This window comes from Caretta caretta, chromosome 9 (genome assembly GCF_965140235.1).
Source record: "Caretta caretta isolate rCarCar2 chromosome 9, rCarCar1.hap1, whole genome shotgun sequence".
NCBI classification, from domain to species: Eukaryota; Metazoa; Chordata; order Testudines; family Cheloniidae; genus Caretta; species Caretta caretta.
Genome location: NC_134214.1, coordinates 100,581,665 through 100,607,137, shown reverse-complemented (window position 1 = coordinate 100,607,137; position 25,473 = coordinate 100,581,665). Strand labels below are relative to the sequence as shown.

Below are 25,473 nucleotides of genomic sequence, written 5' to 3'. Positions count from 1 at the left end.
AACACCTGAAGATATGCTTTGGTGGCAACATTACAGTCAAGAAGAAATTAGGTTTCTAAATGCGGAGCATTATTATTTGTAACAGCCACAGTTCAGGCTGTCCAGGGTAACACACTTCCGGAAAGATACCTACACTAATTACCAATACAAAAATATGTAAAACCTTTCCTCTATGGTTTGCACTGTAGCTCACTACAAGTCAGAGTTAATCTGATAGACACCATATTGGCAAAGCCTAATAGTCCATTTGCACAACGAAGGAGAATTTCTTACTTTAGAAACACACTGTCCTACATTTTCAGCACGGATTCATATATTTTAGATTCTGTAGTCTCTGCCACTCTGAACAGTTGTCTTCTAATCCTAAAGTGTGCCGCACTATGCATTCAAGTGAACTACAAACTGAATCCTAGACATCTCCTAAGTGTCTAAAAACAAAGGATTCAATATTCTTAGAACAATACAGGCATACAGGAAGAAAAATATTCCTCAATGTATTCCATATGGTGCAAGTACTTTTTTATTATTATTAAATTATTAATTATTGTTATTATTATTATTATTATTATTAAAGGAGCAACTTAAATGGAAATCCCTCATTAGCTTTTAGAGAAAGTCTGTAGTTTAAATAACACCACACAGAAAGTTATCTTGCGTTTGAAAAGTAGTTCATTGGATTCTAGCCAGGAATGGGAAAAAAATGCAACAGATCCATTTACAGAAGAGGGTATTCCAAATGGATCAGCATCAATTTAACTGTTCCATTCTCAACTTCATGTCGAACTGTAAGTCATGATTAAAAGCTAGCACCAAAAGACTATTTTGGGGGCATAATAAACCTGAGTACAAATGCTTATTTATCAACAGATAAATCTTCCTGTAATCTGTCTGAGAATAGTAAGGATAGCATGTAGCTCACGAAAGCTTATGCTCAAATAAATTTGTTAGTCTCTAAGGTGCCACAAGTCCACCTTTCCTTTTTACACTGTGTCAAAGAGATATAGCATGTATTTCAGAAGTGCTCATTTAGAAAAATCAACTGCTGGCTAAAGCAGCGTTCTAACTGCAGCTCATAAAATGTGGAGAACGCCTAAATGCACTGCGGACTAAGCTGCACATTAAAACTATTCTTTTTTGGCATAATAGGAAACATCTTAAAGGCAGGCACAAAGATTGTGAGTGCGCTGTATTTTTCTGAGCTTATATTCTACAAGAACTAATCCGGCCTGTACTCAAAAATAAGGTTTAAGAGAAATTAGTTATTGAACAAATTGAGTGTTGGGAGATAAGGGTTGAGGGATTTATGTGGATAAAACAAACTTAAAGATGTATATGTTTTCTGTGAAAAAAGTTCAACTTAAATTTCAGATCTCAAGAAGTTTTTTCAGTCAAAAAGCATTGACATTTTGAACAAAGGTAACTGATTTTATTTTGCAATAAATAAATAAATAAATAAAAAGACTAAAATATAAATTAAAAATGATCACTCCTATATTGATTACACTGAATTATGGAATACTTAGATTAAAGCTGCAGTATGTTCAGCAGATACCAGAACAAGCAGAAGAGACAGTCTACGTAACTGAAATGTACATTTTTATCTGCAACATTAAGTGATTTTAGCTGGTAAATACATGGATATGAGTTCACATATAAACAATTACAGGTAAGGCAAATTCATGTGTGTTTGACAAAATAGTCGGGATAGGAGAACAAAAGGAAAAACTAAGGACAAACTGCATGTGATTAGATTACAATACCATTGCTGGACCAAACCAGTTAGAGCAATTTCCAGGTTCAATTACATGCAGTCATATTTCTGTTTTTGAAACTGAAATTGTGGGTCTAATATGTAAATATGAGCAACACTGACCAAAACAATACAGTCCTTCAAAATAGAAGGATCTTTCCAAATGGCCAAAATTATTGTTTGAGAAATTAGGATGTGCACTAATCTTCACTGAAAAAACAGAGTTTCATAGAGTTTAAGGCCAGAAGGGACCATGATATCATCTAGGATGACCTCCTGTATATCATGCATCTGAAAAAGTGAGTTTTTTACCCATGAAAGCTTATGCCCAAATAAATCTGTTAATCATTAAGATGCCACCGGACTCCTCGTTGTTTCTGTGGATTCAGACTAACACGGCTACCCCTCTGATACTTGTATATCAGGCCATTAAATTCCACCCAGATTCCCCTATATTAAGCCTAAAAACTTTATCAGACCAAAACATTTCAGTCCAAAACCAAGCTATAGCAGAAAACAGTGCCATCAATGCCCAAGGCCTGTACAATGGCAAGGAAATGATCCCAGCAGGCAAACCACACATGCTACAGAGGAAGGGGAAAAGCCCGTAAGATCTCTGCCAATTTGACCTGGGGCAAAATTCCTTCCCAACTCCAAATCTGGTATCCCATTCCTAGACTCTGAGAATGTGAGCAAGACACACCAAGTAGGCATCTAGAAAGGATTCTCTATACACCAGAGAGCACTAGTCCACCGCGTCTGGTGTCCCATCTCCAGCTATAGCCAATCTTTGAAGCTTCAGTGGAAGGCAAAAAGCCCAGAATACTTTCAGTCAACTGGGGAGGACCCCTTGCACACACAGGCCATAGAATTTTTCCCAGGAAGTGAATTAAATCATATATTTCAGAAAGCTATCTAATCTCTTCTTAACGCTCCAAGCAACAGTGAGCCCAGTGACTCCTGGTTAAGCTGTTCCAATGTTTAACCACACTGACTGCAGGAAAGTTGCATCTTATTTCAAACCTAAATTTATATAACTTCCAGCCATTGGGTCTTCTCGTGCCTTTGTCAGTAAGGTTGGAACCCCTCCAACACCAACAGTACATCCCTATCAGATCTCTTTTCCATGTGTAAGTATCTAGACACAATAGTTAAATTACCTCTCAATCTTCAATAAACTGAATAAGTAGGCTTGGCAAAATTTCAATTTTTTGTATAATTTTGACAAATAATATTGATGTTTATGTTTAAGCATTTTTCAATTTTATCTATTTAAATTTTCAGTTGCAGAAAATTACAGAAGAGGGTCAGACAATTGTTTTATGACAGTACCTGTTGAGATTCAAAAAAGTTTTACAACCCAACGAAACACAAATTGTATATTTTGACATGTGGTGTTGACAAAGTAAGTAACCTTGAATCAAACTATTATGTTCTCAAGCAGCATTTCTTACCTTGTCCATCTGTAAATCATCCAGGAAAATATTTGTCTGTGTATGGTGAAAATGACATTTATCAAGTTGTACTATAAAAATCTAATCCTTCCAAGCCTATGAATAAATTGATCTCCTTACGTCTCACATAATAAAGGTTTGTTTTCCAGCCCTGGGGATCATTTTTGTTGCCCTCCTTTGAACTCCCCCCGGTATTTTCACATCCTTCTTGAAGCATGGAGACTAGAAGTGGATGCAGAATTTTAGTAGCAGTGTTACCAGTGCTGTGTACAGAGCCAAGATCACTCCCCTATTTCTGCTATTTGATATTCCCCTTTTTATACATCCAAGGGTCACATCAGCCTTTTCTGCCACAGAATTGTACAGACAGTTCATGGGCCATCTACGATGGCCCGAAATCCTTCTGAGTCACTGTTTTCCAAGACAGTTTCCCAATTCTGTAGATCTAAACTGCGTTCTTGGTTCCCAGATATACTCTCTTGGGTTTGGCTATATTTAAAACACACATTTTGTTGGATTGAGATCTAACCAAGTACTTCAGGTTACTGCCCTCCTCATTATTTACTACCCCACCGATCTTTTGTCATCTGCAAACTTCACCAGCACAGAGTTCATTTCACCACCTAGATCAGAGATAAAAATTTTAAATAGTGTTAGACCAAGAACTGAGGACACTGCTCAAAGCAGCCCTAGTCATTGCTATCTCCCCATTAACAACTATATTTTGAGATCAGTGAGACCGTTTTTAATCCATCCAATCTGTGCCCTATTAATTCCTTATAATGCAAGTTAGCTAATCAAAATGCCACATAGGTTTCTCCAAAGGTATTTGACTCTGTGCTAAGTATATTAAAATCAACATAGTTGTCTACCAGATCTGTAATTCTGTTCAAAAAGACTAACAGGTTTGTTTCACAAAATCTACCTTCCATGAACTTGCACTGACTCATATTACCTATCTATTTTAGCCTCTAATTCTCTGTTCAGTCCTGGATTAACCACTCGATTGCTTTGCCTACAACCAACTTCAAGCTAACAGGTCTGTAGCTTCTGCATCATTTTTTACCTTTTTTTAATTATTGGAACTCTGCTGGCAGACTGCCAATCCTTCTGAATTCCCTCAAGATTTGTTACAAACTAACACTAGTGATCAGAGGGCTCCTAACCTAGTTTCTTTAGGACTCTTGGGTGTTCGTTATCCAGGCCTGTTCATTTAAAAAGGTTTAATTTTAGCAGATGCTGCCCCACTTCCTCCCTTGTTACAGATGGTAACCTTTTTATTACATCCACTTCATATGGGATGGATATAATCTCCTTTGTTCCAACAGAACACACACTTATTGAACATTGTTTTTCCTACATCACTCTTTACAATGAGCCTATACCTGATCTGGCATTTTTCTTGTTCCTATTTAAAAATGCCTTATCTTTAACTCTATTGGCCATTGATATTTCGTTGATTCCTTTGGCTTCCTTTATCAGTCACCTACTTTTTATAAATTAGTAACTTGTATTCACTGTCATTTACTTCCCCTTTGTTCCAACCTTTCTTTTTAATGTTTTAGCACCATTTCGACACCTCCCTTTAAAGAGGACAGATGGCTTCTTGCCCGGCATAATATTTTTCCTCATGTGTGTGGAATTGTGGCTTTTGGGGTAACTAATAGGATATCCTTGAACAATTCCCAGTTTCCTTAACACATCTCACTTTAAATTTATGTTCCCAATCAGTTGGGCCAATCATTGCTTTAAGCCTTTGAAGTTCCAAATATATCCATCGATAGATGCCATATTCTTTTTTTCACACATTAAATGTAACCAGATCATGATCACTGGTATCTAGAAAATTGTTAATTTTTAGGTCAGCAATAATCTCTTCTTTGTCCATCAGAACAAGGTTCAATACCGAGTTATTATATGTTGGTGCAAGACTTGGTGTTAAAATATCCTCTATTGTTTTTAGAAACTAAGGAATTTTTATTACTGGATATGTGAGATGTCTGGCAAACACCCTACAGGTTGAATTCACCCATAACAGCTTTTCTTCCTACAAATAATGGAAGAGTTTAAGGAAGCTCGTCCTATTCTCTAATGGAATTTCATGGTCTATAATCCATGTTCACCAGTCACCTGTCTTTAAATTTTACCAGTTAGAACTTTACTCCAAAAGCATTTGAAGTTCTGTGATTCTGAACTATTACTTTTACAGGTAACTGTGTCTGATGTAGAGTGCAACTACACTCCACTTTTTCCCTTTCTATTCTTATGTAACAAGTTGTAACTATTGATTTTAAATGTTCCAGTTTTAAGACTCATCCCACTAAATCAGCCATACCAACTGTGATAAAATGCACCCTTATATTCACACCCAACACCACTGTAATAGTCCTTGTACAACATAAGCCTTGAAAGATACCATTTGAAAATTAATAACTTCCTAGTCAATAACATCAGGGTGGAACGTATGTAGCAACGTTATATGTAAAGTTATAAACTCCCCCTGAATGATGTTGGTAGCACATGTTCAAACCCACATAACCCAGATTAGGCAGGACTGGTCAAGCAGGTCTTCAGCTAAGGAATGTATTACTTCAATTTACATATAAGTAGTAAACAAGGTCCTTGAAACAGCAAGAGAGAGGCAAGGCAAAATCTACATTTTAGCAAACAGCATAGGAGTTGTCAGGACTGATTTTATTGAAAATAAAATCATCTGGAGCTTCATGCAAAATAGAAGTTCAATCTGGGAAGTCCCAACAGTTTAGGAAAACTGACACTGCACCCCACATTTTTCATAGTGATATTATGACATAATTATAGCATAATTATTATGTATTTTAGGCAAGACGGGTCATGTAAGGTGGAAAAGTTATGATCTGGTGAATATGATTATTCTATTTGTATGCATGTATCATTTATCATTCATGAAGTTATAAATACTGACTGTGTATCTGTACTTCAAATGTAGTTACTCCTGGGTAACACCCACTAGACAAGATACTTTCAGTCTAGATAGCTGGTTGGGAAGGGCCTATTCAGGGCAATGAGCCATTAGGAAAAACAACAGGCCTCAGGAGAAGCCTATCCCCCGACCTGGGGAGCCTTCCTGAGAACACTCCAGACAGCCTGTAAGTAATGGCTGCTATGACTCAACAAGGACATGTGATCAGGCCACATGATTCTGGACTCCATCTTGGGATGTAAATGTTTCTCCACAAACTGGTCTGGGAACCAAGTTTTGAAACAAAAGGTTCCCGCCATACGCTAAGGCTATACACAGCGGGGAGTGACATCTGTTGTTCTTCACTCCCCACACAAGACGACTCCTGGAAACACCAGAGGAACAAAGACTGAACTGGGGGAACTGCTGGACCCAAGCTAAAGGTATTTCTAGCCTGTATATGAAAGACCTGGGGATTCCAAGCTGTTGTAAAGCAAGTGCAACTTGCCCCTTAAGAATCTGCAGCCTGCTTGTACCCTCAGCCAGGGTGAGAATTTGCTAATGCATATCCTATCTTTCTAGTATCTTAGACTTAGTTTGTGTTTTTGTTTATTTACTAGGTAATCTGCTTTCACCTGTTTGTCATCACTTAAAATCACGTTTTGTAGTTAATAAACTTGTTTTTGTTTTATCTAAACCAGTGAGTTGTGGTTTGGAATCTTAGCTCAGAGAGGCTGTTGCATATTCCTCTCCACATTGGGGGTGGATGGGGGCGAACTCTCTGAGCTAACGCTGTACAGTTCCTTGTGCAGCGCAAGACAGTAATAATATTGGGTTTATGCTCCAGAGGGGGTACATGCCTGGGGAGCTGAGAGTTACCTAGGCATTGGTTCTCAACCAGGGGTCCGGGGCCCCCTAGGAGGCCTCAAGCAGGTTTCACGGGGGCCTCCAAGCAGGGCCAACCTTACACTCACTGGGGCCCAGGAAAGAAAGCCGAAGCCCCACTGCATAGGATTGAAGCCCAGGTACCTGCATCCTGCCACCTGGGGCTGAAGCCTGACCAATGTAGCTTCGTGGTGGCCAGTGGCATGGGGCCACAGGCAATTGCCCTGCTTGCTACTCTGTAATGCTGGCCCTGGCTTTTCTATGAAGAAAACCAGCTATTATGGCACAGGTGGGCAGTGGAGTTTTTATAGCGGGGGAATGGGGGGGGGAGGGGGAGGGTTCAGAAAGAAAAAGGTTGAGAACCTCTGACCGAGGCTTTAGCCTTTCTAAGTTGTTCATGCAGTGGCTAGTCAGAGAGCCCACATGTAACTGTAGCTGGATTTGTCCCTACCAGGGTGTATGATGGTGGAAGCGTAAGATCGGGAGCGTGTCTGCAGCTTGTCACAGCAGCACAGTGTGAAAGGGAGCTCAGGCTGGTGAGTCAGAGGGCTCAGTGGTACCCCAATTCCAGGCATCAGCCCGGGGGGAACCTGTAACAAAGACATCACCTCTTTTACAGGTTTTTGGCTGAAGGAGTTGATTCTTTCAATTTAGTTAAAGAAGTTTTGCCCCCTAATTTGGAATATAAAAGAAGACAAATTGAAAATCAGATCACTATATTGACTTTTTTTTGCTTTACTTTTTGAGTTGACTTCAGTTTGAACAAATGAGCTGTACATATTGCTATTAAGAAGTCTGTGGAAAGAGGCACAATAGTTATTGTGATAGAAGTTTTCTTTCCAGACAGGTTGTGAAACACCAATATCAGGAAAAAAACACAGCTCTATATATATATATACACACACATTATACATACATACACACACACACACACACGAAGGTACAGTTCACCTGGCTATTATGTAATAAATGCCCTTGTTCTAGTTGTGTACCTCATACAAATAATTTTAAGCATTTCTGATAATGGATTGTACCTGTTATAAGCTACAAATCTTGGAAGACCACATTTAGAAATCACTTCGAATACCACATACATGTATATGATACATTGCCTTTTAATGGATGTTTCTAAGTAAAGCTTTCCAAGTATATCTAACAGATCTCATCCTTTTCCCCTCCAATGGAAGACAAATGATAGGAGGATCCCTGTAGTGGCTCCCAGAACCACAACTAGTTTAAATACTGCTTATCCCACTTTTTGAAGGGTGACAGTTGCAGTCTATTAGAATAATCCCTCCATGCTGATATTTCTAAGACAGAGAATTTTGTTTGTATATCAACAGAGTGCACCTATAATTCCTGTAAGCATACTAAATTCTCTCTGACTGGCAAGTTGTCTCAACTACTTCAAGTCTAGGAAAACTGAAAGGAAATATTGTTATGCTGATATACAAAGAAGACTGGAACATTTAGAAACAACTAAAAAAACTCCTCACAGGTATCTCTGTAGGAAATTGAAAGCATAGATTAATTACAGTTCAGTATGTGAGGTAAATGAAGCATTAATATAGGAAGGATAACGCAATTCTAAATAGTCAATATTTGAAAACACCATAATGAGTTGTTCTTAGAAAAAGTAGAATGAGTTATGAAAAAAATTAACAACAAGTCTAAAGTTGCAGTTGTATGGTTGGTACATCCACTCTTCAGTTAAGTATCCCTCTAGCGCAGCGCTTCTCAAGCTATCTGATGTGGGGGACCGGCAATTTTTTTTTTCCCAACGTGCGCACAGACCGGCAGCCGATGGCTCGGTCCACAGACCACCACTTTGAGTAGCACTGCTCTAGTGCACAGGCCTGCACTTCCTGACTTACTGTGGTTTCTCCAGAGTCCAAAAGTCAGGATTAAGCGACAGAACAAAGCAAGACAAAGTGTCACTTACCAACATCTATTTGCTTATTTCCAAGTAATACTGGAATGGGATGAAGCCACTATTACATTCTGAACAGTCTATTCATGTCCTTTCTTACAGGTATATGTTTCATAACCTGATAATTGAACACTGACGTATGAGTATTTTGCACTCTATTTATAATGTGCTGATGAATTAGTCACACTTAAGTTTGAAATTTCTTCTTCAGCTACCAGCAGCTTCATGGTAAGATTAATTAAAGGTATACTCACGTCCTAGCTTCTTAACACTCAGTGGAAGATTTCTCTCTACACTGCATCCAACTTGCAATAAGTATATTGACATTTCTAATCAATGTGGAGAACTGATCAAAACACAGCATACATTTTAAGGAACTAGCTGAAGCAATATCAAAACCGTTAGTAATTATCTTGAAGAACTCATGAAGGATGAATGACGTTTCAGAGGACTGGAGAACAGCAAACATTGTACCTATCTTTAAAAAGGGAAACAAAGAGAACCTGGAAAATTACAGACCAGTCAGCCAAAAGTGGAAAGATACTGGAGCAAATTATTAAACAATCAATTTGTAAGCACATGGAGGATAACAGGGTTATAAGGAATAGCCAACAGGGTTACTGGCCTAATGGATAGGGGGAAACAGTAGGAGCGAGATCTCTTAGTAAGGTTTTAGTAAGGGCTTTGACACAGTCCTGCAAATTAGGCAAATGTGGTCTATATGAAATTACTATAAGGTGGGCACACAACTGGTAAAAAGACCATACTCAAAGAGTAATTATCAATGGCTGGCTGTCAAACTCAGAGGGTGTATGTCTGTCCTTGGTTCATTACTGTTCAATATTTTTTCTAATGACTTGGATAATGGAGTAGAGAGTATGCTTATAAGACTCTGTGAATGACACCATGCTGGGGGAGATGTTGCAAGCATTTTGGAGGACAGGATTAGTCTTCAAAATTATCTTGGCAAATTGGAGAATTGGTCTGAAATCAACAAGATAAAATTCTATAAAGACAAGTGCGAAGTACTTCACTTAGGAAGGAAAACTGACAACTACAAAATGGGGAATAACTGGTAGGCAGTAATACCGCTGAAAAGGATCTGAGGTTTATAGTGGATCACAAGTTGAATATGAGTCAATTTGATGCAGTTGTGAAAAAGGCTAATATTCTGTGATGTATTAACAGGAATGTCAAATGTAAGACACAGGAGGTAGCTGTCCCGCTCTACTCGGCACTAGTGAGGCCTTAAGCAGGAGCACTATGTCCAATTCCAGGTGCCATGCTTTAAGAAAGATGTGGACAAACTGGAGAGAGTCCAGAGGAGAGCAACAAAAATGATGAAAGGTTTAGAAAACGTTTCCTTGTAGATCAGGTTTAAAAAAAAAAAAAAAACCTTGGTATGTTTAGTCTTGAGAAAAGACGACTGCGGTAGAATCTGATAAGTCTTTTAATATGTTAAGAGCTGTTATAAAGAGGATGATAAAGTTGTTCTCCATGTCTACTGAACTTAGGTGGAGTAATGTGCTTAATCTGCACCAAGGGAGATGTAGGTTAAATATTAGAGAAAACTCTTATCACAAGGATAGTTGTTCTGGAACAGGCTTCCAAAGGAGGCTGTGGAATCCCCATCATTGGAGATATTAAGAACAGGTTGGATAAACACTTTTAAGGAATGCTTTAAGGTTTACTTCGTTCTGCTTCAGTGCAGGGGGATGGTCTTGATGACCTCTCGAAGTCCCTTCCCAGGCCTACATTTCTATGATTTTATATAAGGGATTCTAGAACCATTCCAATTATATAAAACATGACTGATCCCAAACAGAGTTTATGATAGAGTTCAAAACAGAAAGAAAAGGCTGAAATGCAGCTCCTAAAACAATCTGGAATTTATCATCTTCTAGTATATAAAGCAAAAAGAAAAGGAGGACTAGTGGCACCTTAGAGAATAACCAATTTATTTGAGCATAAGCTTTCGTGAGCTACAGCTCACTTCATTGGATGCATTCAGTAGAAAATACAGTGAGGAGATTTATATACACAGAGAACATGAAAAAATGGGTGTTACCATACACACTGTAAGGAGAGGTTTCAGAGTAACAGCCGTGTTAGTTTGTACTCGCAAAAAGAAAAGGAGTACTTGTGGCACCTTAGAGACTAACCAATTTATTTGAGCATAAGCTTTCGTGAGCTACAGCTCACTTCACAGTATGCATCCGATGAAGTGAGCTGTAGCTCAGGAAAGCTTATGCTCAAATAAATGGGTTAGTCTCTAAGGTGCCACAAGTAAACCTTTTCTTTTTAAAAAAAGGAGTACTTGTGGCACCTTAGAGACTAACCCATTTATTTGAGCATGAGCTTTCGTGAGCCACAGCTCACTTCATCAGTACAGACTAACATGGCTGTTCCTCTGAAACCTTTTCTTTTTGCGAATACAGACTAACACGGCTGTTACTCTGAAACCTCTCCTTGGAGTCTGTTTTTGAAGTCTGAACTGCGGAACCACCTGATCAACATCCTCTACAGCAAACAGGGAAAGATTAAGAATGAGCTCTCAAAACTGGATACTCTCATAAAAAACCAACCTTCCACACAAACTTCCTCGTGGCTGGACTTTACAAAAACTAGACAAGCCATTTACAACACACGCTTTGCTTCTCTACAAAAGAAAAAGGACACTAAATTATCTAAACTACTACATGCCACAAGAGGCCACAGCAATGGTTTCCTTAACCCACCCAGCAATACCGTCAATCTATCCAATTATACTCTTAGCCCAGCAGAAGAATCTGTCCTATCTCGGGGCCTCTCCTTCTGCCCCTCCACTCCCACGAACACAATACAGTTCTGTGGTGACCCAGAATCCTATTTTCGACAACTCCGACTCAAGGAATATTTCCAACACACTTCTGAACAACATACTAATCCACAGAGACTCCCTACCAACACTACAAAAAGAAGGATTCTAGGTGGACTCCCCTTGAAGGTCAAAACAACAGACTGGACTTCTACATAGAGTGCTTCCGCCAACGTGCACGGGCTGAAATTGTGGAAAAGCAGCATCACTTGCCCCATAACCTCAGCCGTGCGGAACACAATGCCATCCACAGCCTCAGAAACAACTCTGACATCATAATCAAAAAGGCTGACAAAGGAGGTGCTGTCGTCATCATGAATAGGTCAGAATGTGAACAAGAGGCTGCTAGGCAGCTCTCCAACACCACTTTCTACAAGCCATTACCCTCTGATCCCACTGAGGGTTACCAAAAGAAACTACACCATTTGCTCAAGAAACTCCCTGAAAAAGCACAAGAACAAATCCGCACAGACACACCCCTGGAACCCCGACCTGGGGCATTCTATCTACTACCCAAGATCCATAAACCTGGAAATCCTGGACGCCCCATCATCTCAGGCATTGGCACCCTGACAGCAGGATTGTCTTGCTATGTAGACTCCCTCCTCACGCCCTACGCTACCAGCACTCCCAGCTACCTTCGAGACACCACTGACTTCCTGAGGAAACTACAAGCCATCGGCGATCTTCCTGAAAATACCATCCTGGCCACTATGGATGTAGAAGCCCTCTACACCAACATTCCACACAAAGATGGACTACAAGCCATCAAGAGCAGTATCCCCGATAACGTCACGGCAAACCTGGTGGCTGAACTTTGTGACTTTGTCCTCACCCATAACTATTTCACATTTGGGGACAATGTATACCTTCAAATCAGCGGCACTGCTATGGGTATCCGCATGGCCCCACAGTATGTCAACATTTTTATGGCTGACTTAGAACAACGCTTCCTCAGCTCTCGTCCCCTAATGCCCCTACTCTACTTGCGCTACATTGATGACATCTTCATCATCTGGACCCATGGAAAAGAAGCTCTTGAGGAATTCCACCATGATTTCAACAATTTCCATCCCACCACCAACCTCAGCCTGGTCCAGTCCACACAAGAGATCCACTTCCTGGACACTACGGTGCTAATAAGCAATGGCCACATAAACACCACCCTATACCGGAAACCTACTGACCGCTATTCCTACCTACATGCCTCCAGCTTTCACCCAGACCATATCACACGATCCATCGTCTACACCCAAGCTCTACAATACAACCGCATTTGCCCCAACCCCTCAGACAGAGACAAACACCTACAAGATCTCTATCAAGCATTCTTACAACTACAATACCCATCTGCTGAAGTGAAGAAACAGATTGATAGAGCCAGAAGAGTACCCAGAAGTCACCTACTACAGGACAGGCCTAACAAAGAAAATAACAGAACGCCACTAGCCGTCACCTTCAGCCCCCAACTAAAACCTCTCCAACGCCTCATCAAGGATCTACAACCTATTCTGAAGGATGACCCATCACTCTCACAAATCTTGGGAGACAGGCCAGTCCTTGCCTACTGACAGCCCCCCAACCTGAAGCAAATACTCACCAGCAACCACACACCACACAACAGAACCACTAACCCAGGAACCTAGCCTTGCAACAAAGCCCATTGCCAACTGTGCCCACATATCTGTTCAGGGGACACCATCACAGGGCCTAATCACATCAGCCACACTATCAGAGGCTTGTTCACCTGCACATCTACCAATGTGATAGATGCCATCATGTGCCAGCAATGCCCCTCTCCCATGTACATTGGTCAAACTGGACAGTCTCTACGTAAAAGGGTAAATGGACACAAATCAGATGTCAAGAATTATAACATTCATAAACCAGTCGGAGAACACTTCAATCTCTCTGGTCACTCGATTTCAGACCTAAAGGTCGCAATATTAGAACAAAAAGACTTCAAAAACAGAATCCAAGGAGAGACTGCTGAATTGGAATTAATTTGCAAACTGGATACAATTAACTTAGGCTTGAATAGAGACTGGGAGTGGATGTGTCGTTACACAAAGTAAAACTATTTCCCCCACCCCCCCACTGCTTCTCGGACATTCCTGTCAACTGCTGGAAATGGCCCACCTTGATTATCACTACAAAAGGTTTCCTCCTTCCCCCCACCACCCCGCTCTCCTGCTGGTAGCTCATCTTAAGTGATCACTCTCCTTACAGTGTGTACCCATTTTTTCATGTTCTGTGTGTATATACATCTCCTCCCTGTATTTTCCACTGAATGCATCCAATGAAGTGAGCTGTAGCTCACGAAAACTTATGCTCAAATAAATTGGTTAGTCTCTAAGGTGCCACTAGTACTCCTTTTCTTTTTGCAAATACAGACTAACACGGCTGCTACTCTGAAACCTAGTATATAAAGAGAAGTCCTACCCTGAATCGGTTTCTCTAGAAAGGTTGGGTAACAGTTAACTTTCCGAATTTTGTTTAAAAACACCAGAATTCCTCTTCAGCCAGCCCAGCAATCAAGTGTCTTTAGCATATTCTGATTTGGATCTGCTCTTGCTCTTTGTCAGGAACACAAAGACCAGTACACTTAACTAGATAGACTGGGGAGGGATGGCAAACTGTTTCCTTGCATTTTACTTATAGACCTGCAAGCGTTTCATTTTGGAAAAATCACGTGCTCTATTTCTGAAGAACAAATAAGCTAATGAAGTGAGCAGCATAGTATGTGTTGCATGTTTTATTTCTCAAAACATTTGATTTTGTTGGGGGGAGGGGGGGGAGGTTTGTTCTGTTTTGGGGGTTTTTTTTCAGATTTCTTCGAAGTTTTCCAGAAAGAAAAAAGGAATAGATTTTCAAGGTTAAGAAAAATTGCAGCCACCCTGACAATATGCACTGAAGGCACTGCCTGATTTTAGCTACTTATAAAAAACATACCTGTCATGAAGCACTGCTGACATCTCCCCTCTGAGCACAGAATGATCCATGCCGTCAAGGTTAGTAACTGCCCTGTTGACCAAATGAGATAAAATATAACATGTAATTTTAAAAAAGAGCAGCTACCCTAAAGTGTATTTAACATGAGGGAATTAAAAATGCAGTCACTGTTGAAAATTCACGAAGCCTACCTATTGTTTTATTTTGAAAAGGTGGCTTTTGTTTTAAATGGAAAGAAAAAGCACAACAGAATGACAGACTGAACAATAGGTCCATTATATAATTAATTTATTGCTGATTGCCATCATACTGCCCCTCCTTTTTTTATTTTTGAACATATTTTTGAAATTTTGTCAGTCTTTGACAAACTATTTTCAGTACCTTGTTGAAAAAGCCATTTATCTATACCTCAAAACAACTATAAAATTACTATTCATGAACTAAAATGTCTCAAGTATAAATATCTAAACACTATAAAAATAAATTGCCAATCCAGAGTAGAGATAGTCATCCCCCCATGACACATTTCTTAGAACTGTGTTCTCCCCATCTCATTCACAAAATTTGAATGTATAGAAGATATTTAAGCAAGTTTAGCACAATTTTAGCACAAATCCTCACCTATTCTGCCTGCATAACTGTCACTCTGGCAAACCTGAAGTCAAACAACTTTTTACAAGGTACTGCATTTAGATCCTGTGTGTGCAACAAGAAAGGACTGCTAAGAAACCAGTTAACCTGTTTGGTCACATTCCGCCCTGTCAACTATGAAGTAGCAAAAATGTTTTTGGAAGTCATTAAGAATATACTGCCTCATCTTAATATTTAAAAAACAAGACAAAAATTGAAACCACATTGTACAAATTGCAATTGGGGCACAAAGTCACGTTATATGAAATTGTTTTTAAATATCCATTTAAGAATTCTCTCCTAACAGAATCTTTGAGCTGCAGAAAGGGCTTTCATTAAAATTGTGCAAAACAGAAAAAAAGAGCCATGTCACTCCTTTATTACTGTTATGGAACTTTAAAAATGTTTTCAGTTTAAGCTGTGAATCAGCTGTAACTTTGAAGTCAGGGTTTTGGTAATCAGATCCACAATTATTTTTGTACCATTTAAATATTTACCTAACTTTTTCAATTATTAGAGCTTCCTTGATCTGTGGGATACAAAAAAAGTATAGAATTTTATGTACAAAAAATATATGTTTGGTATTTAAAATTACACTGATCTCTAGAACATAATACTTAAATATTAATGACAGGTTTTAGAGTAGCAGCCATGTTAGTCTGTATTCGCAAAAAGAAAAGGAGTACTTGTGGCACCTTAGAGACTAACACATTTATTTGAGCATAAGCTTTCAGATGCATTCACTGAATGCATCTGATGAAGTGAGCTGTAGCTCACGAAAGCTTATGCTCAAATAAATGTGTTAGTCTCTAAGGTGCCACAAGTACTCCTTTAAATATTAATGTGTTCCTAAAAAAGTTACTGGGCAACTTTAACATCAGATCATCAAGTGCTAACTTTATTTGTATTTACAATACAATTTGTACCTTTCTCGTGCACATTATGTACAATATCGTGGGTGGGATACAGCTCACCGCATCAAGTTTCAATGCAAGAATACAAATGAAGACCCAACCCCTTGTAGATTTTAAATGCCTTTTTTTAGAATACAAGTTGGTAACTTTATCAATAAAGGACAAACATTTTTATCCAAGCCAAGAAATATCACTCTTCAGCTAATATCTTGCACTGCTTATTTCAAAACAAAAAACTAACTAAACTTTGGAAATGCAAGTTTATAATGGAAGAGCTAAATTTAATCTTACCCCATGACCTTACATTCTCACGCATGTGAGTAACTATGTGAGGAGTACCACTGAACTCACCAGGACGACTCACATGGTGTTTGCAGAATCAATTAGCAGCATATAAAGTTAACAAATAAATGAGACACCTGTGTGATTATTTGCTTTTTGCAAGACAAGCAAATAAACTGTAGAAGACTGAAAGAAAAGGAGCACTTGTGGCACCTTAGAGACTAACCAATTTATTTGAGCATGAGCTTTCGTGAGCTACAGCTCACTTCATCAAAGATTGAGAATTTCTCAAAGTTTAGATAATTTTCTAAAGATTTAATATCAAAAGGAATACTGATTTTTAATCTGGTTGTTAGCAGAGGTCTATTTCCAAACAAAGTGTCAGAGTATGGATTTTAGCCAAATCCTTTATCTCTGCACCTTTTAAAAAATACCCTAGATTGAATACACTTGTTAAAAACCCACACATTTTCCCCCCAATTACTTTACTCCCATTGCAATAAAAAGTATGATGCAATCAGCATCTACCACCTCCCCATACTAACTTGAAATACTGCATGCACAACTGTACGGCAGAAGACCAGAAATTAGAAAAAAAAGTATTTGCCAGTAAACTGGCAGCTAATTAAAAGTTGACTGGGTTTTTTTTTTTAGACAAATTCATGTAGTCCAGGATATTGTATGGTTTAAGGGTAGAGGAAATAAAAATTTTAGTATGTAAATTTGATTTTTAGTATTCAATTCATAACATTTTAAACCTACAAGCTATGAGTAAAAACAGCAGAATGAAAGCCTTTCTTCACTCTCCTCCCAAATGTATCTAGCTCTCTTGCAACAACCAGCAGAATTTACATTTAATCATGCATGTGATACCATTAGGTAAGTAATTCAGCTGGCTAAAAAGCCTCCAAAAATTGATGGAGATACCTAGTTTTGCCACTTTTCCAACAACCAACTTCTTTCTAAGTAAGCCCTAATACAATTTACCACAGAGGAATAATAGTACTGGTTACAGCAGGAGACTAAAAGTCAACTCAGTTGGTCTACAACTGCCTCTATCATTGAGTCACTGTGTGGCCTTCAGGAACGTACCCTCAGTTTTCCGATATTAAATGTTTATAGGCCAAATTTGTTTTAAACTTGAGTGCAATTGTGTAAAACACCAAAAACGTTCAGAGGTTGTCAGCGCCCAAAGTCCCCTCCCTGCAACTTCAGTGGCAATTCTGGACACTCAGAACTTCTGAAAATTAGGTAACTAAATAAATGGTTGACTTTTACTAACACCCAAGTTGTAAATTTTAATCCAGATGCTTATATACTTCAGAGAAACTTATATTTCAATGTATGCTTGTGAAACACTCTGCATTCTGTTGAAAATGTTTAAGTGAAACATTAAACATGGTTTATACTCTCTAGATTGAATAAATGATGCCTCAAAATTTAAGTGACCTAATAAATAGGGCAAAAATCTGTGTCTTTAAAACTAATAATTAATGTTTACTAATGTGCAAGGCTAACTGGGTGAAATTCCCTACTGGCAAAAGGCAAAAAACTCAATTTTTGGAAAGGTTTAAATACCAGTTAGCTCAATTTATTAAAGTGAGATAACTTGTGGTAACACTTAAATGCTGCAGAGATGAGAGAATCCCAGGTGGCAGGGGAGGGAGGGATTAGTTCAGGCTTTATTCTGAATTCTTGATGGGACAATTCTGTGATTAGTACTACAAGAGCATTAATTTCTCCCCCTCCCCAACTCTTAGGGTATGCCTGCACCTCGTGATGCGACTGTGGCTCGTGTACACATATCCCACCTAGTTGTAAGCCAGGGCTTCAGCACAACCCAGCTGCCTACACGTCTATACTGCAAGCCTCTTACGGCAGTGTCATAAATATAAAGGGAAGGGTAAACCCCTTTGAAATCCCTCCTGGCCAGGGGAAAGCTCCTCTCACCTGTAAAGGGTTAAGAAGCTAAAGGTAACCTTGCTGGCACCTGACCAAAATGACCAATGAGGAGACAAGATACTTTCAAAAACTGGGAGGAGGGAGAGAAACAAAGGGTCTGTGTCTGTCTGTATGCTGGGTCTTTGCCGGGGATAGACCAGGAATGGAGTCTTAGAACTTTTAGTAAGTAATCTAGCTAGGTATGTGTTAGATTATGATTTCTTTAATTGGCTGAGAAAAGCATTGTGCTGAATAGAATAACTATTTCTGTCTGTGTATCTTTTTTGTAACTTAAGGTTTTGCCTAGAGGGGTTCTCTATGTTTTTGAATCTAATTACCCTGTAAGATATCTACCATCCTGATTTTATAGGGGGAATTTCTTTATTTCTATTTACTTCTATTTTTTATTAAAAGTCTTCTTGTAAAAAACTGAATGCTTTTTCATTGTTCTCAGATCCAAGAGTTTGGGTCTGTGGTCACCTATGCAAATTGGTGAGGCTTTTTATCCAACATTTCCCAGGAAAGGGGGGGTGCAAGTGTTGGGAGGATTGTTCATTGTTCTTAAGATCCAAGGGCCTGGGTCTGTAGTCACCTAGGCAAATTGGTGAGGCTTTTTACCAAACCTTGTCCAGGAAGTGGGGTGCAAGGTTTTGGGAAGTATTTTGGGGGGAAGGACACGTCCAAACAGCTCTTCCCCAGTAACCAGTATTAGTTTGGTGGTGGTAGCGGCCAGTCCAAGGACAACGGGTGGAATATTTTGTACCTTGGGGAAGTTTTGACCTAAGCTGGTAAAGATAAGCTTAGGAGGTTTTTCATGCAGGTCCCCACATCTGTACCCTAGAGTTCAGAGTGGGGGAGGAACCTTGACATGGTGGCATAGTGGTGGGATTAACCTGAAATCATTTTGAGATCCAGTTGAGATTTTTTGAACTAGAAATACAGATTTTAAAAAGGAATTTTTTTTTTCCTTTGGAAAGGAAGTCCAGAAAGCAGCTGAAACTGAAAGCAGCTTGGTTTTTCTCTGCTTTGTGGCCAAGCAGAGACAAAAGGGGATTATCTTTGTGAATTGCAGGTTTTCTTTGCCTGGAGGCAGGGTACTTAACTCCTGCAGGGAAATTCACAGTCTTCCAACCCAGAGTTTTTTTTTTTTTTTTCCCTTCTTCTTTTCTTCCTAAAAGTAAATAGGGGGTGTGTGTTCTACCCATTTGCCTGGAGACAAAAGTGGCAGGGTTTTTTTTTTAGGATTTTGATTTTTTTGTTTTACAAGGAGCACAGGTTTAAAAAGGAATTTTTTTTTTCCTTTGGGCTGCTGGTAAGCAGGTTTCCAAGTAGTTGGAGGTTTTTTGCTTTGATTTGGGCCCAGAGCAGAGACAAGGGAATTCTCTTTTTCTGTAGGCTGACAATCACTATCAGAGAATAGGTATTCTATTCCAGCACAGCAAAATTTTACAGCCAAGTTTTGTTGTTTATTTCTAAACCTTGGGTGTAAAGTTAGTTAAAAACAGAGAGGTTAGAATGACCAAATCCACGGCTCGACAAAAGCTGGAACTAGCCAGATTTCAGGCTGCGGAAAAACAAAGGGAACATGAAAGACAGACAGAACTCATGCGGCTGAAAATGGAAGCAAGGGACAAAGAAATGGAAGCAAGGGCCAAAGAACTGGAGGAGAAGGAAAAAGAGAGGAAGCATGTGGAGGAGGTGGAGAAGATAAAGGCTCAGCGGAATATCCCAACAAACCCTAGCAATCCTTCTCCAAGTACCACTTCCCATCCCAGAAAGTTCCCCACCTACAAGGCAGGTGATGATACTGAGGCCTTCTTAGAAAACTTCGAAAGGGCCTGCCTTGGGTACAACATCTCTACTGACCAATACATGGTAGAGCTGAGGCTGCAGCTCAGTGGACCCTTAGCTGAGGTGGCAGCTGAAATGCCTAAAGAACACATGAACAAGTACGAACTGTTTAAATCCAAGGCGAGAGTCAGAATGGGGATAACACCCGAGCAGTCTCATCGGAGGTTCAGAGCCCTAAGGTGGAAACCAGACATGTCATTTACCCAACATGCCTACCACATTGTGAAACATTGGGATGCCTGGATATCAGGAGCAAGTGTTGACTCTCCAGTAAATTTGCCCTTCCTAATGCAAATGGAACAATTCTTAGAGGGTGTTCCTGAGGAAATAGAAAGATACATCCTAGATGGGAAACCCAAAACTGTAATCGAGGCAGGAGAGATTGGAGCCAGATGGGTGGAGGTGGCAGAGAAGAAGAAAACTGGTCGCAGTTGGAGCGGAGACCAGAAGGGACCACCCCAGACCACACCCTATTACCGGGGGCCGCCCAAAGCCCCACCTACCTCCCAAAGAACCCTCCAGACCCCTTATCGTCCCACCACCCCGTTCTCCAGCAACCCTCCTCGCCCCAGTGACCCGTCAGCTGGATGATGTTTTAAATGTAACGAGCTGGGGCATGTAAAGGCCAACTGCCCCAAGAACCCCAACAGATTACAGTTCATTGCACCGGAATCACACCAGAGGTCCACAGGCCCAGATACCTCCCAGATACCCTTGGAGCGGAGGGAAACTGTGAGTGTGGGCGGGAAGAAGGTCACCGCGTGGAGGGACACCGGAGCACAAGTGTCAGCTATCCATGCTTCCTTAGTGGACCCCAATTTAATCAACCCAGAGATCCAAGTGACGATTCAACCCTTCAAGTCCAACTCTTTCAATTTGCCTACAGCCAAGTTGCCTGTCCAGTACAAGGGCTGGTCAGGAATGTGGACTTTTGCAGTCTATGATGATTATCCCATCCCCATGCTGTTGGGGGAAGACTTGGCCAAGCATGTGAAGCAGGCCAAGAGGGTGGGAACAGTCACCCGCAGCCAGGCTAAACAAGCCGTGAGGCCTAGCTCTGTTCCGGAAACTTCTATCAGGACCCGGTCAGAGGTGATGGACCTGGACCCCAGGCCAATGTCTGCAACAGCAGTAGTGGATCCAGTCCCAGAGACCCAGACGGAACCAGTCCCAGAAACGGAACCAGCCAAACAACCAACACCAGACCCCGTGCCAGCACTGAATCCAGTACTTGCAACCTCAACACCAGAGGGCCCCACTGAACCTGAACTGGCAGCAGCCGATAACCCTACACAAGAGGCTCAGCCGGAGCCTGAATCCCAACATAGTGCACCAGCGGAGAGCGGTTCACAGTCAACAGAAACAGCTCCATCCCCTATATCGCTTCCAGAGGGACCAAGCCTAGGTCCACAATCCCATGAGGAACTGATGTCTCCAGCATCAAGGGAACAGTTCCAGACCGAACAGGAAGCAGATGAAAGCCTCCAGAGAGCTTGGACGGCGGCACGGAGCAACCCACCACCTCTCAGCTCTTCTAATCGATCCAGGTTTGTTATAGAAAGAGGACTTTTATACAAGGAAACTCTTTCTGGTGGACACCAGGAAGACTGGCATCCTCAGAGACAGTTGGTAGTTCCAACTAAATACCGGGCCAAGCTCTTGAGCTTAGCCCACGATCACCCTAGTGGCCATGCTGGGGTGAACAGGACCAAAGACCATTTGGGGGGGTCATTCCACTGGGAGGGAATGGGCAAGGATGTTTCTACCTATGTCCAGTCTTGTGAGGTGTGCCAAAGAGTGGGAAAACCCCAAGACCAGGTCAAAGCCCCTCTACAACCACTCCCCATCATTGAAGTTCCATTTCAGCGAGTAGCTGTGGATATTCTGGGTCCTTTTCCGAAAAAGACACCCAGAGGAAAGCAGTACATACTGACTTTCATGGATTTTGCCACCCGATGGCCTGAAGCAGTAGCTCTAAGCAACACCAGGGCTAAAAGTGTGTGCCAGGCACTAGCAGACATTTTTGCCAGGGTAGATTGGCCCTCCAACATCCTCACAGATGCAGGGACTAATTTCCTGGCAGGAACTATGAAAAACCTTTGGGAAGCTCATGGGGTAAATCACTTGGTTGCCACTCCTTACCATCATCAAACAAATGGCATGGTGGAGAAGTTTAATGGAACTTTGGGGGCCATGATACGTAAATTCGTAAATGAGCACTCCAATGATTGGGACCTAGTGTTGCAGCAGTTGCTCTTTGCCTACAGAGCTGTACCACATCCCAGTTTAGGGTTTTCCCCATTTGAACTTGTATATGGCCGTGAGGTTAAGGGGCCATTGCAGTTGGTGAAGCAGCAATGGGAGGGATTTACACCTTCTCCAGGAACTAACATTCTGGACTTTGTAACCAACCTACAAAACACCCTCCGAACCTCTTTAGCCCTTGCTAGAGAAAACTTACAGGATGCTCAAAAAGAGCAAAAAGCCTGGTATGATAAACATGCCAGAGAGCGTTCCTTCAAAGTAGGAGACCAGGTCATGGTCTTAAAGGCGCTCCAGGCCCATAAAATGGAAGCATCGTGGGAAGGGCCATTCACGGTCCAGGAGCGCCTGGGAGCTGTTAATTATCTCATAGCATTCCCCACCTCCAACCGAAAGCCTAAGGTGTACCATATTAATTCTCTAAAGCCCTTTTATTCCAGAGAATTAAAGGTTTGTCAGTTTACAGCCCAGGGAGGAGACGACGCTGAGTGGCCTGAAGGTGTCTACTACGAAGGGAAATGTGCTGGTGGTGTGGAAGAGGTGAACCTCTCCATGACCCTTGGGCGTATGCAGCGACAGCAGATCCAGGAGCTGTGCACTAGCTACGCGCCAACGTTCTCAGCCACCCCAGGACTGACTGAACGGGCATACCACTCCATTGACACAGGTAATGCTCACCCAGTTAGGGTCCAACCTTACCGGGTGTCTCCTCAAGCTAAAACTGCTATAGAACGGGAGATCCAGGATATGTTACAGATGGGTGTAATCCGCCCCTCTGAAAGTGCATGGGCATCTCCAGTGGTTCTAGTTCCCAAACCAGATGGGGAAATACGTTTTTGCGTGGACTACCGTAAGCTAAATGCTGTAACTCGCCCAGACAACTGGTAAAGATAAGCTTAGGAGGTTTTTCATGCAGGTCCCCACATCTGTACCCTAGAGTTCAGAGTGGGGGAGGAACCTTGACAGGCAGCAAGCAGACTACATACAAACCATGTCCGCCTAGCACAGGTACAAATAGCAGTGTATATGGTGAGCGTGACGGTGCACTCCATAAAGCCTAATGGAAATATGCTAATGAATGTATATGACATAACTGGAATATGTTTGAGGCTACATATGCCATGTAACACATCTCTGTAAAGGTTATGATCTACTGAATCTATTCATCCTATTTGTATGCATGTACCATTTTTGTATTCGAAGTTATGAATATTGGCTGTTTACTTGCTTGATTTTTAAGTAGCCTTAATAAAGCATTTCATCAGCTTCTTGAGAAAGGAATGTGCAAATTAAGTGCCCAATCAAGAAGCACTTAATGGACAATGGATCTTGTAAGGCTCCAACCCACATAAGAAGTCTACATGTGGCTGTTCAAGATAGCATGTGAACCATGGCTGCTACCTGTAAGTTCTGAGTCATGTGACTTGCCCATGTGACTCAAACTCCATCTTGTAGCTGGAATTCTACACAGGGGAAGAGAGGGGTCTCCACCCACAAGAGAAAGTCTATTTAAGGCCATGGGAGACCCCTCCATTTTGTCTTCAGCTGGCTCAAGAGATAGCCTCTCCACTCCCAAGGATACCTGAAAGAAACTGGAACAAAGTTTCACAAACAGGGGGTGTGAGTGATTGCTGAACCCAGACTAGAAGGAGAGCAGTCTGTAAAAGGAAGCTTACTGGAACTCCTCTGAGGATGAGGTTTTATTTGTATTCAGTTTTCTTACTGTATTAGGCATAGACTTGCATGTTTTATTTTATTTTACTTGGTAATTCACTTTGTTCTGTCTGCTATTACTTGGAACCACTTAGAACCTACTTTCTGTACTTAATAAAATCACTTTTTACTTATTAATTAACCCTGTGCATACCTCTCTATCAGTGTTATAGAGGGCCAACAGTTTATGAGTTTACCCTGTATAAGCTTTACACAAAATAAACAGGATTTATTTGGGGTTTGGACCCCATTGGGAGTTGGGCATCTGAGTGTTAAAGACAGAAACACTTCTTAAGCTGCTTTCAATTAAGCCTACAGCTGTAAGGGGATGTGGTTCAGACCTGGGTCTGGGTTTGCAGCAGGCTAGCGGGTCTGGCTCAAACCAGGCAGGGCACTGAAGTCCCAAGTTGCCGGGGCGCAAAAGCAGGGGCAGAAGTAGTCTCGGCACATCAGTTGGCAGTTCTCAAGAGGGTTTCTGTGATCCAACCCATCACAGTGAGGCACTGTTTAGGCAAGTAAAACATGCCTGAACCCTGTGGTTATGTGCCCTACACATCTCTCTACAAGCACAAGCAATGTCTCCTCTGTCCACACAGCTATTTTTAGCAGTGTAGCGTCCTGCTGCCACAGTCCTTCCCCAATGCAGGGAAAGGCTCTAGCAGAAGAAAGGCTCCAGCAGCTACTCACTGCTGAAGCCTTTCATTCATGTGTGTAGTTATACCCCGCGGTGTGGACATAACTTGCTTTTCACTGTAACACATAGCTACATGTACCCTATACACTGCCAATAATATGCACTGTAGACGTCTACCTTATGTAATTATCCAGGGGTCCAGGCACACTTGTACAGCCCGAGTTGAAGTCCACATTGTGGTACCCAGCTAGTTAGATACAGCTAATTTGGATAGGTCTACACACCAGGACTTCTATGCAGGCATACCCTTCGGGCTGTAAGAAAAATTTCAACTGGCACGCAGGAGACTGCTACTTCCATTCAAATGGAGGCCAACAATACACCAAAGCCTTTTTTTACCATAAAGTATTCAAAAGGAACTGTGAATATTTTCTCCATCATCCTTACCTGTTAGGAGTTAGTCTCAAAGATCAGTGT

At 41.1% G+C, this 25,473-nt stretch overlaps 1 protein-coding gene across 14 annotated transcripts in view; it reads right to left on the bottom strand.

The window, feature by feature from the left end:
- KLHL13 (kelch like family member 13) overlaps positions 1 to 25,473 on the bottom strand; it is a 132,324-nt gene that overhangs the window by 80,603 nt on the left and 26,248 nt on the right. For 11 of the 14 annotated variants that reach the window (XM_048863716.2, XM_048863720.2, XM_075132594.1 and 8 more), the window contains one exon: positions 14,770 to 14,841. The exons of the other annotated variants lie outside the window; for them this stretch is intronic. In XM_048863716.2, coding sequence (XP_048719673.1) covers positions 14,770 to 14,841 — 72 coding nt within the window. Of the gene's footprint in view, positions 1 to 14,769; positions 14,842 to 25,473 lie in introns of those variants that run through there. 14 annotated transcript variants of the gene reach the window in all.